Genomic DNA, 12,480 nt, shown 5'->3' with positions numbered 1-12,480 from the left:
GGAGAAATTTCTTCCAGTAGTGAATCTGTGGAATTCATTGCCACAGAGGCTGTGGAGGCCAAGTCACTTTGTGTATTTAAGACCGAACCTGATAGCTGTTGGTTAGAGGGAAGGCAGGAAAATGGGATTGAAAAGTAAATCGGCCATGATTGAATGCTAAAACTGACTAGTTGGGCTGCTCCTGTATCCTATGGTCATTTGCGCACTTGGTATTAACTTTGTCTTTCTTCCTTGCAGACGAGTGTGAGCCACGGCTGGACTGTGTGCCCATCGAGGCCCGGCTCAGGGAGAAGGAGCTGCAGAATGCGGTGCTCAGGAGGGAGCTCCGCCGCAAGGAGGCCCTCATCTCGGCACTGGAGGAGAGCATGCGGAGGAGGGAGAGGCTCTTCCTGGAGGAGCTGAAGAGGCGGAGCCACAGGATGGCCGTGCTGAACGTGGAGCTGCAGAAGCAGTCGGAGGCGGCAGCACAGCTGTCCCTTCAGCTACAGAGCATGAGGCAGAGGCTGAGCGGCTCCAGGCAGGCGGACCGACCATCGGGCAAGCCGCCCAACGAGGCGATCCCTGCCTCTCCGGTTTACACCTCGATCGCCCTGCGGAGGAGCCACAGACCCCAATGCAGAGCCACCGGCATCAGCTGCAGCGACAAAGCAGCGGGCAGGGACTCCACCCAGCCGAGGACCCTTTCCAGATGGGATCCCATGCCCGACCCTGCTCTCTTCCTCCAGGCCAAACGGAAGCATGCCCAGCGACAGGGGCAGCCGACTGCAGACAGCCAGCACTGCAGAAATGCCAGTGGCAGCGGACCCGGGACAGCACATGCCCACGCCAGAACTGTGACCCAGGGTGGCTCGATGTGCTCTGACCTCCTGGGGCCACCAGCTGAGACAGAGATCCCGCTCACCGACGAGGAAAGCAATGGCGAAGACGTGCAGAAGTGACGGGACAGCGGGTGCCCACCCTCTGCAAAATGGAGTGAGGGAGAGGGGGGTCCCCCCCAAGGTCGACAGCATTGACATGGCGCCTCGTTTCAGAGACGCCCCCAGCCCATTTGGGTGAAGTTTCAGGAAACCTCACATCTTCGGCCGACAGTGGTGGAGTGAATGTTCGTCACCCTCGCAGTCTGGTTTTTGTTTTACATAAAACACTCTATTAATCTCAGACCTAGCTATCTTGGGTCAAACAATAGGAGAGAAGAGCAGCCTCTCAAACAGAAACCTGACAAGTACTGCAGAGCCTCCTGTTAAAAGACAGGAAACTGAATCACCATGATTTATTAAACCAAATCAGCAGGTGACTCCACTTTGTAATAAATATTTGAAATATCAAATTATCAAAAAGTTGATTTAAAATCATATCTGCGTTACAAAAAGCTCTAAATACATGCACTCCTCGATGTTGTGCTGCAGTTAGAATTATGTTGGAAATCGCGGACACACTTGAAAAACTGCAAATCAGTAAAAAAAAACAATTATGTGGAGCTTACAGAGACGAGCAACAAAACGCACCAAATGCACAATCTCTCCACTGTTGAACTGAGCTGCAGAAGGACTCACCTGGTGTTTTAGTTAACACCAGCTAGGCTTTAAAAAAGCCTTAAAAGGGAACAACATGAACAGCTTTGCTGGAAGAACAACGTTGGCATCCTTCCAAATTAGTGCAACTGATTTCCCACAAGTAGGGGTGTAGGAGATCCTTTAGTCAGATAAATTTGCATCTATTCTCTGCAATTATCTATCTGAGGTCAAACCTCAGATATTACAGATAGCTTCGCGCGCTAGACAATCTTAACATACATCCCTCTCTGTTTCTGATCTTGGCCCTGCAATTATTTTCTAGTCATGAACAGATTATAATCCACTCCCTGATCCGTAAATGTTATGACCTTAAAAAGACGTAGGTTAATTCGCAATGCACTTTACCAACTTGTCATTCACACATAAGCATCACAAGATCCACTATACAATATAATGGGTTAATCTTCCGTCAAAATCAAACTTTACTTCTGGAAAGCTAATAAAATTTAAACCAATCAGAAACTACTTCACTGATAACTATTCATCCTAATTGGCTTATTTTTCAGGAGCTGAACCCCATTATCAGCATCAGTACCACTCACAAACTTTAGAATGTCTTCTAGCCCCATAAGGCTAGCAATGAAGATGGCAGGGAATCCATTGTTTTTTGTGTTTGTTATTGACGGATTCACGGAGAGCCCAGTAAATGTTCTGATTGCTGTTTTAATGTCTAACCACGAAAACCTGATGTTAACTTACTGCCCATTTATGCCGCTGGCAGCCATTTACAGCAATGATGAAGGTCCTCTATCTCTGTCTGTCCATATTTGTATACAGATATTGAAGGATTCTTCATTGTTGTTCCCGTAACAATTGTTTTTTGATGAGTTAGAGTGGTTAGCCTCAAGCTGAACCCCTGAACCTGGAGGACCGGTGGACCACTCTTAGTCTGGCCTCTACCCTTTGACCTGTTTGTCATGGGTGACCCTCCCAAGGACCAAAGCACAAGGCCCTGACTCCAGCCAACATAGCACTCTGGGTCATTGAAGCATGCAAGCCTCCAAACCTTATGACAAGTTTGGAGGCTTGATGTTAAGGGGGGTATACTAATGATCTGACTTCACCAGAAATACCCATAATCTTAAAACAAAGGGTTGGAGAAGAAATCTCAGTTCAGCAAAGGGTTAACACATCTAATAAGTCATCTGCCCACTGGTCTTCACTGGAATTGGCCAGTGTCCTTCATATCAATTATGAATAAAGGCTCAATGATAAGCTCTTTCAGCATTAACAAAGTATATATCTAGAAGTTCTTGCTCACAGTTTTGTTGACTGTGGTACCAAAATTTGTAAATGCTGGCTTTGATACTGTAGTTACTGCACTGTAATTGAATTTCTATACTTTCTTCATATGAAAACATCTATTGCAGCTATATTTAGCAATTATATCTCCACAGAAAGATTAAAAAGAATAAAGCAATGTACCACCTTCAAAAGGTGTGCCCCAATAGGAGCATATGCTCCGAGTCAGATGCCCAAAAATCTTTCATGTGGTCTTATTGGTCATTTTATTCCCCCTATTGGGTAGTGGGGTGGAGATACGTCTCTATAGAAGGAGGTGTAAGGTTAGTCCCTCCGTTAGTCTGCAGGTCATCCTTGGGCAAGGTGTAGCACCTGCTTCATCCCCGATCAGGGTCACGCAAAGCCATGGCAGCAGGTGGTGATGGTTGTATGAGCACCTGGTGCTTATCTCAAGTCCTGGTTATGTGACCAGTGAGGCCAGGCAGACTGTCTCTGAGGAGTATTGATAATGGCTGTGATCACCCGTCATGTAAAGCCATTGCCCAGAAGAAGGCAGTGGCAAACCACTTACATAGAGAGCAATCATGGCTGTGGACAACACATAAAGATGACTGCCAAGTTATAGGGGTAATTGCAGAACAAATAGAACAAAAGGAATATTAATTCAAAAGGAAAATGTGTTAATTAACAGATTCTACAAATGCTGGAATTCTTGAGCAATACCCACATAATGTTGGAGGAATCCAGCAAGTCAGGCAGTATCTGAGGAGAATAAACAGTTGATGTTTGATGTCCTTTGCCAAGTGTTTCAAGATGTACCTGTTGAAAAAGTTAACTATAGTTGGAGAATATATGTCTAACAACTCCAAGTACATATCCTGAGGGAGTAATTCAGATAATTATTACATTTATTTGGTTGACTAGAAATTTGGATTGAGAGGGCCGCCTTTTGGTAATAAGATGGAATATCCGATCTTCTCTGTGATAAACTGAAAGGATTCCAGCAATCATATGTCAATCTCAGAGCTGCACTATTCAAAATGTTGTTCATGTCTCATGAAATCATGAAGTGGGAATTTTCTAGCTGCATGGTGGAGCAGATTTGATGGGCCAAATGGCCTAATTCTGCTCCCATTTCTTATGGTTTGTGGATCAAAGGGGGTGTCTTGCCTTAGGATCTCCCAATTAGCCATTTATGAGTGGGTTGTACCTGGACATGGTTGAAAGGGGTAGAGGTTTGCACTCTTGCATATCTGCCTCCCTCTCTCACACATACCAGCTCATCAACTCTCCAGGCACCAGCTGACATCCGCCATCATCCCCAAGTGGTTATTCTTTCTGAAGCTTTCCAGATAGTGGGTTTTGACTAAAGTGGCCAACCTTAGATCCTCCAGTATCCACAAACTTGACAATCAGTGTGGATTACGGCCATAGAACCATAAAGAACCATAACAGAATTAGGCCATTTGGCACATCAGGTCTTCTCCAACATTTCATCATGGCTGATCCATTTTCCTTCTCAACCCCAATCTGCTGCTTTCTGCCTGTAATCTTTCACCCTGCCCCCGACTAATCAAAAACCTATGAAGCTCCACCTTAATTACACTTAATGACCTGGCCTCCACAGCCACCTGTGGCAATGAATTCCACACCACCCTCTGGTAAAGAAATTCCTCATCGTCTCCATCCTCCATTAAGGAATGCAAACCTCCTAACCCGATGAAGAAGCAGTTCAGTGAAGTGTACTGCTCTAGATCACATGGCTGTGGGTTCTAGTCCCTCTCCAGAGAACTGAGCACAAAGATCAGGGCTGGTCCTCCCTCAGTGCTGAAAAAAACCTGCACTCCATATGAAATAAGAATATAAAGACATTGATGTAGTGAGGTGTTATACAGCATTGGTCAGACCGCATTAGGAGTATTGTGAGCAGTTTTGGATCTCATATCTAAGAAAGAATTGGAGAGGATCCAAGCAGAGGTTCATGAGAATGATCCTAGGAATGAAACTGTTAATCTACGAGGAACATTTGTTTGATGGCTCTGCACCTGGAGTTTACAAGAATGAGGGGTGACTCATTGAAAAATAACAAATATTGAAAGGCCTAGACAGAGTGGACGTGGAGAGGATGCTTCCATTAGTGGGAGAGTACAGGACCAAAAAGCGGAGCCTCAGAATAGGATGTTCCCTTTAGAACAGATAGAAGAATTTCTTTAGCCAAAGGGTGGTGAAACTGTGGAATTCATAGCCACAGCCAGCTGTGGAGGTCAAGTCATTGGGTATATTTAAAGCAAAGGAGGATAAGTTACTAATTAGTAAGGGTGTTAAATTAATACGGGGGAAAGCAAGAGAGTAGGGTCGAGAGGGATAACATGATCAAATCAGACTCGATAGACCAAATGGCCTAATTCTTCTCCTATGTCTTATGCTCTTATTAAACCAAAGCCCTAATCTTCTTTCTGGTAGATCTATACGATCCCAAAGCTCTGGTTCATTATTGTGCCCTGGACATACGACACTCAGCCAGTGTAAACAACAAATTAAAACCTCCATAGATTCATCACCCTCTGGCTAAAGAAATTCCTCCTCGTATCTGTTCGAAAGGGACACCCTACCTTGAGGGTGTGTCCTTTGGTCCTAGACTCTCCCTCTATAGAAAACACTTAAAAACTGGTTGCTAGGAATCTAACAGAAGAACAGAAAATGCTGAAAATACTCAGCTGAACTAAAGCTCACATTTAAGGTCAAAGGCTTGCTGAGAGCTTTCATCATTTTCTGTTTTTGGTTCCAAAGAAAAACTACAAAGTCCTGATGAAGGATGTCAGCCCAAATCATCAACTGTTTCTTCTCATTCATAGATGCTCCCTGACCCACTGAGTTCCTCCAGCACATTGTGTGTATTACTCTAGATTACCAGCATCTGCAGTACCTCTTCTGTCTAAGGTTACAAAGACAATTTCTACTAATTGTAAACTGGTGGCCACGTTGAGAGGCTCTGAGACTCTTTAGGGGCAGGGAGTGTGTGTGTGTAAATGCAAACCTTTCTCGTCAGTCTAAGAACACCAAGCCTATAGTCAACACCTTCGTACCTTGTTGACTAAGGTCATGACCTGGTTCTGCACTGTCCTTGGCCCATGCAGATTGGTAAAGCTTTGGGCAATGCAGTGGATTCACTGCTCTGATGCAGGTTGACGGAGACCTTGTGTGAGATGTCAAAGGAGGCACTCAGACCTACTTGCTGCTGAGCAAGCAAATCGCAAGCATGTCGCTCACCGTCAGGTTTAATTCTGATGGCCTCTTGCTTTGAAATGTAGAATTAGCTCTCCTCCTACACTGCAAAGCATTGTAACATAATATGAACAGTAGCAAGCCCTAGACACTGTTGCAAACTTCACCCTTCTTACATAACTGCAAGGATGTCCTTTTACAGCAGAGAATGAGAAGAGTGGTGAATCTGTGGAACTGCCACAGATGACTGATGCCAAGTCATCAGTACATTTAAAGCAGAGGCTAAAGATTCTCAAGAAAAAAGGTTGAGATAAATCAGTCATGATGGAATGGTGGAACAGATTGGATGGGCCAAATGGCCTAATTCAGCTATGTCTTATCGTCTCAAATAGGAGCAGCAGCAAGCCATCTAGCCTATTGAGTTTGCTCTGCCATTCAATAAGATCATGGCTGATCTGGCTGTGGAATTAGCTCCAACTACCTGTCTTCTCGTTACCCCTGCAGAAAATTTATTGCTCTAAGCCATGAGTAAGCTCCATTGAGCATTCACTGCTCCTTGAGTTAGATTACAAATATTCTCAACCCTCTGAATAAAAAGCACTTTGTTGTATTCTAACTGGCATGCCCCTGATTTTCAGATTCCAGTTAGAAGAAACTCTGCAGAGTATTCTAAGAATTACGTATATCAGTAATAGCTCCTCTCAGCTGCAGAGACCAGTGGCCTCAACATTGTGAATACATTGCCAGTCAACTAAAGACAAATCTGACTCAATCTGCTAGCTGTCTTGTAGAATCAAACATAATCAACAGCCTCATGATTGAGCCCCTGGTAAATGCAATTTCCAAGAATAGAATCTAATTCAAATTCTAACAGTTCCCATTTTCAAAACTTTAAACAGTAAATGAAGAATAAAAAACTCCTGGCAATGAAAAGATAGTATCTTAATCGGATTTGAGGGTCAAACCTACTGATGAGCCAGAAATCAAATACTGTAGGTCACCCAAACACAGCATATATTACTGGTTTGAACTCCGGTTTCTGGTTTTTGAATTTTGCGTACTTTTTTAAAAAAATCCTCATAAGAAAAACCAGCTTTGTGATTTTGTTATATGGTTTATCAATGTTCTCTGAAGCAGAAACAGTGATAGCAATGTGTTACTCTGCTTGGGAGTCCTGTGACCTAGGAGGCTTTTTTTAACATGAGAGGAGTTTTTTTGCTGAATAATCAGTTAATTTCAGTATGATTTACATTAAATAAGTGGGACAGAGATGACCTTCTCTTTCATTATGCACTCTTGATGTCAGATTCTTCTTGCAAGAAAATGGGAAACAAAATTAGACACAAGTGAAACAAAGTGAAGGCCACATGGATTCTGTGCCTGCACTGTTCTTTAATATGCTGATTTACTGTCTATGAACCACAGAAAATATCCCTTGGACCCCAAAAGTATTTAAAAGTGTCTCATGGTTGACCATTGATGCAGTTTCTGAACATCTACAGAGACTGCCAAAGATTTCCAGCCCCCTAACTGGAAAGCTTTCCACTGATCTCAGTCCAAGATGTACAGCCTCCTTCTCCTGAGACCCTGGTTCTACACTCTCTGGGTGTTATCTTCTCAATTCCCTCATCAATACCTCTCAATCTTTTATGTTGCAATGGAACTATTCCTATTATCTAAACCAGTCAAATAAGGTTAAGGCCTCTTTAAACCTTGCTCCAGGAACGTTCAAATCTTTCTGCCTTTCCATTTACAGTGGATTCTAGATAATTGGGACACATCGGGACCAATACATTTTGGACCAATTAAGTGGGTGCCCCAATTAGCCAAAGTTTCATGGGAATAGTTAAAAAGATATAAGAAGAAGACAACTACCATTTAACTGATGGTTGTCCACCATATCCAACAATGACAGAAAACTTGTGTGATAGTGTTTGTAAAGAAGAAAAGCCGTTGCTCTGGGGCAATTCCACTCTTGACCTTGGATGTCTATGTCTAATGGGATGAGTAGACATCGCAACTGGAGACTTCCTTGGTTGCAGTGGATGATCAAGGCCTCATCATGGCCTTTGCTCTCTCCAGAGCAATGTTGATCCGCCTTTCTGGGCGTTGGATCTCACTGATAGTTGGTGAGGAATAAGCAATTCAGAACAGTTTTGCTCAGCGTGGTTTCCAGCATTGAGGCTTGGATAGGCCAGAAATGGCTGGAAGTGAAAAGGAAACTATTTTGCTACTTCTCATCCACCCAAGCCAATCAAAACTGACTTTGCATGCTAGGACGGGCATTTCCTTATCTCACAGGGGTATGAGATCCACCAGCTGCCCTCAACTGGTTTAGCCTGCCTGTCAAAGCAGTGCACCAGGGTGTGGCTGTTGTCACATGCAAGTAGCTACTTGGAGCCACAGTAGGGACCAAAGGTAACATTCAAGATGTTTGTCAACACCTTCAAATTCTTAATAGTTCCTAGCTTGTTAAAGTAGCGAAATAGTTTCCTTTTCACTTCCAGCCATTTCTGGCCTATCCAAGCCTGAATGCTGGAAACCACGCTGAGCAAAACTGTTCTGAATTACTTATTCCTCACCAACTATCAGTGACAGAAGTCATTGCTTTTGGAACACAAGCACACACAACTGATGCTACTTACAACGGTTGGCTCTAAGCACAGTGTAGTATCTAACGGCCACACAAGCACACACAACTGACACTCATTAGAACCTGTTCGGCATCAGTCTTCTGCTCCAATTCCTGTTCCAAATAAACAAAGGGAATCCCGGCTATTTTCTCGATTTGTTTTTGTTCTTTAAGAGTGGCCCCAAATAAGCGGCTGTCCCAATTAACCGGAATCTACTGTATTTCCTTCCCCACCACAGAGACTAAAGCAGCCTCCAGCTGCAGCATCAATGCCATGTAAAACCACAACCAAATTGTCTCTGCTCTACCTCTCCTGCAACAAGCTAAACTTCGCTATCCTGCAAATACTGCTGTGCATTTCTAGCATTCACTGTTCCCAGCTGGTTGAGGCCAACCAGATCAACATGTCCACACCGACCCAATAGTGTGGCAGTTCTCTCCTTGTGGCAAGGGTGGTTTATGTTGCACTCTTGCATCGCGTGCTTTGGCCTGCAACTCCCTGCTTATCTAGCAAATGGCATTGCCCATTGATAAACAACAGAACAAGAAATTTTTAAATAAAGAAAAATTGAGAGGATGAAAGTAGTTTTTTTTATTGATTGTCAGCTGTATCATTACTCAATGATCTTCTTGTTCATTTTCACACCTTGCGGCACATCAGGCAGCTTCTTTGTCATTTCTGTATCAAGTTGCGAGCTTGATACTCAACCCAGCATGGATGGATGGATGGATGGATGAAAAGCACACAAGGACTGGCCGGATTTGAACTCAGGGCCATTCACCTCTAAGTGTGGTACTGATACCACTACACCACCGACTGGCAGTCTGATCTCCTGTGTACCAACTGGATAGGCCAAGATAATCTTGATTCAAGAAATCATTGAGGGTGGGTGTTGAATGATTCTTTCCTCTGGACAACGAGGCAAGATCGTTCCAACTATAGCACTCAAACTTCCTCCACTAATTACAAAACAGAGCCTGTACTTAAGACCACAAGACACAGGAATAGAATTAGCCCCATGCTGCCTCCACTATTTGATCATGGCTGTTTTTACTTCTCAACCCCATTCTCCTGCCTTCTCCCTGTAACCTTTGCCACTTTACTAATCAAGAACCTATCAACCTCCTCTTTAAATATATCTAATGACTTTGCCTCCACAGTCATCTATGACAATGAATTCCACAGATTTACCACTCGCTGGCTAAAGAAGTTCCTCCTCATCTGTTCTAATGGGACATCCTCCTATTCTGAGGTAGTACTCACTGGTTCTTAGACTCACACTAATGGAAACATCTTCTCCACATCCACTCTATCCGGGCCTTTCAATATTCAGTAGGTTTCAATGAGCTCCCACTCAGTCTTCTAAACTCCAGCGAGTACAGGCTCAAAACCATCAAATGCTTATGTTGATCCTTTCATTCCTGGGATCATTCTTGTAACCCTCCTCAGGACCCTCTCCAATGCCAACACATCCTTTCTTAGACATGGGGTCTAAAACTGCTCATAATACTCCACATTTTAAAGCCTCAGTCTCACTTCTTTTTAGACCTCTCCAAATGAATGCTATCATTGTATTTGTTTCCCTTACCACCAACTCAACCTTTAAGGAATTATACACTTGGACTCCTTTGTACGTCAGATTTGAATTTGTTCCCCGTTTAGAATAGTCTACGCCTTTATTCCTTCTACCAAAGTACATTTCCCGACACTGTATTCCTTCTGCCTCTTCTTTGACCATTCTCCCAATCTTCAAATCTTTCTGCAGATTTCCTACTCCCTCAACAGTACTTGCCCCTCCACCTATCTATATCACCCACAAACTTAGTCACAAAGCCAGCGATTCCATCATCCAGATCAGGGGTCACCAACCTTTTTGACAACGCGGACCGGTTTAATATTGATAATATTCTTGCGGACCGGCCGAGGGGCGGTGTGGGTGTTAATGTCGACCGGAATATAGGTGATAAGTCAACTATAAGTCACTTATAAGTGGTTAATACACTCAATTTCGTTTCTAAAAAGATTTATGTAACGAATTTAATATTAAACACCCAGCACATATTTTCCTTGCATGAACATAGTGATAAGTCAATTATAACTCACTTATAAGTCAATAGCATTATAACATTTAAGTGACGTTTGGATTATAAACACACAGCGCGTATTTTTCTCGTATAAACATATAAAACCTTTGCACCAGTGAGAGGACAAGGTAAGGACCGGAGCCGCGGGCGGTCGCAGTCCGGAGAGTCCGACCAAGCGAGGAGAAGTGCGACAGGACGCGTGCCCGCCCCCCTTGTAGGATCCATCGGCCGACAAAAGTTTGTTTCAATAGATTGCAGCGAGGTAGCTGCTCTGCTACTTACGAAACGCTGAGCCCGAATTAGGTCGTCTGCGAATATTTTAGCACCGGGTTCCCCACGAACATTCGGTGTGGTCAACAGGTTCAGAGGCGGCGCCCATCCGTCCGCGCTCCGGGCCGGCAGCAACGGCGCTTCCCGCCAGCCGCGCGAGGTGGCGCCCATCCGTCCGCGCTCCGGGCCGGCAGCAACGGCGCTTCCCGCCAGCCGCGCGAGGTGGCGCCCATCCGTCCGCGCTCCGGGCCGGCAGCAACGGCGCTTCCCGCCGGCCGCGCGAGGTGGCGCCCATCCGTCCGCGCTCCAGGCCGGCAGCAACGGCGCTTCCCGCCAGCCGCGCGAGGTGGCGCCCATCCGTCCGCGCTCCAGGCCGGCAGCAACGGCGCTTCCCGCCGGCCGCGCGAGGTCGACCAGTCATCCCTAGCGCGCGTTCGAGTTCAACAGTTGGCGTGACAGGGCATGAGGAAAGGTGCAGCTGACTAATATCGTTTCATATCGCCAAATCATTATCGTTTCCTCGCGGCCCGGTGTGCTCCAAATCATTAACATAAAAGTGAAAAGTAGCGTACCCAACACCGAGCCCTGCGGACCACCAGTGGTCCCCGGCAGCCAACCAGAGAGAAAATGCCCCCTTGTATTCCCCAGTCTGCCTTCTGTCAATCAATTTTCTATCCATGCTACCATCTTTCCTGTAATACCGGTCTCCTATACTGTTTAGCATCCTTATGTGCGGCACTTTGCCGAAGTTAATATCACTCTGCCTCTTCCAATTGTCCCAAAGCCTGTAACTGAACGTTTAAGGCCTCAGAATTCAAGAAATCTCTATCCCAAATCCCTCTGGCAGCACTGTAGCAATAGAGCTGTTGGTACAACACATTACAGTGTCCTCCAGTTCTTGCCCGTCTGTAAGGAGTTTACGCATTCTCTCCATGACTGCGTCGTTTTCTTCCAGGCACTCTGGTTTCCTCCTGCATTCCAAAGATGTGCAGGTTAGGGTTAGTAAGTTGTGGGCATGCTATGTTAGTGCCAGAAAGATGACGACATTTTGGGCTGCGCAGGACAATCCTCACTCATTTGATGCAATCAACACCGTTTCACTGCATGGCTTGATGTGTATGTGACAGATAAAGAATTCTTTGTTTTTAAATCTTATCCCAAGGACCTGTACCTCCAGTGTTTGATATTTCAGGTTTATGAAACAGACCGTTCACGTGCAGTCACCCCTTTAAAAGTGGCTTCAATAGGATCATTCAATACAGTGAAAAGGACTGAATCAGTGCAGTAAACCTGTGCCTTACAATAACTAGTACAACCTCAGATATCGAAAGGACAACTAAATAGATCTGAAGATATCCAAATTCTCTCCATTTGCGTCAAAAGAATCCTCTTCTTGCATTTGAACCCTTTGAAGATCAGCTTGTTATGCGTCTCGTTTCATGAGCAGCACAT

At 44.8% G+C, this 12,480-nt stretch overlaps 1 protein-coding gene across 1 annotated transcript in view; it reads left to right on the top strand.

Annotated features, from left to right (window-relative positions):
- ccdc92ba (coiled-coil domain containing 92Ba) overlaps nt 1-8,201 on the top strand; it is a 77,682-nt gene extending 69,481 nt beyond the window's left edge. Inside the window, exon 4 of the mRNA XM_073053315.1 lies at nt 238-8,201. Coding sequence (XP_072909416.1) covers nt 238-938 — 701 coding nt within the window. The 3' untranslated portion in view covers nt 939-8,201. The remainder of the gene's footprint in view (nt 1-237) is intronic.
- Nucleotides 8,202-12,480: the final 4,279 nt, after the last annotated feature.

The sequence above is a fragment of the Hemitrygon akajei genome, chromosome 8, assembly GCF_048418815.1.
Source record: "Hemitrygon akajei chromosome 8, sHemAka1.3, whole genome shotgun sequence".
In the NCBI taxonomy this organism is placed as follows: domain Eukaryota; kingdom Metazoa; phylum Chordata; class Chondrichthyes; order Myliobatiformes; family Dasyatidae; genus Hemitrygon; species Hemitrygon akajei.
The sequence above is the reverse complement of the archived record's forward strand: the minus strand, read 5'-3'. Positions and strand labels throughout refer to the sequence as shown.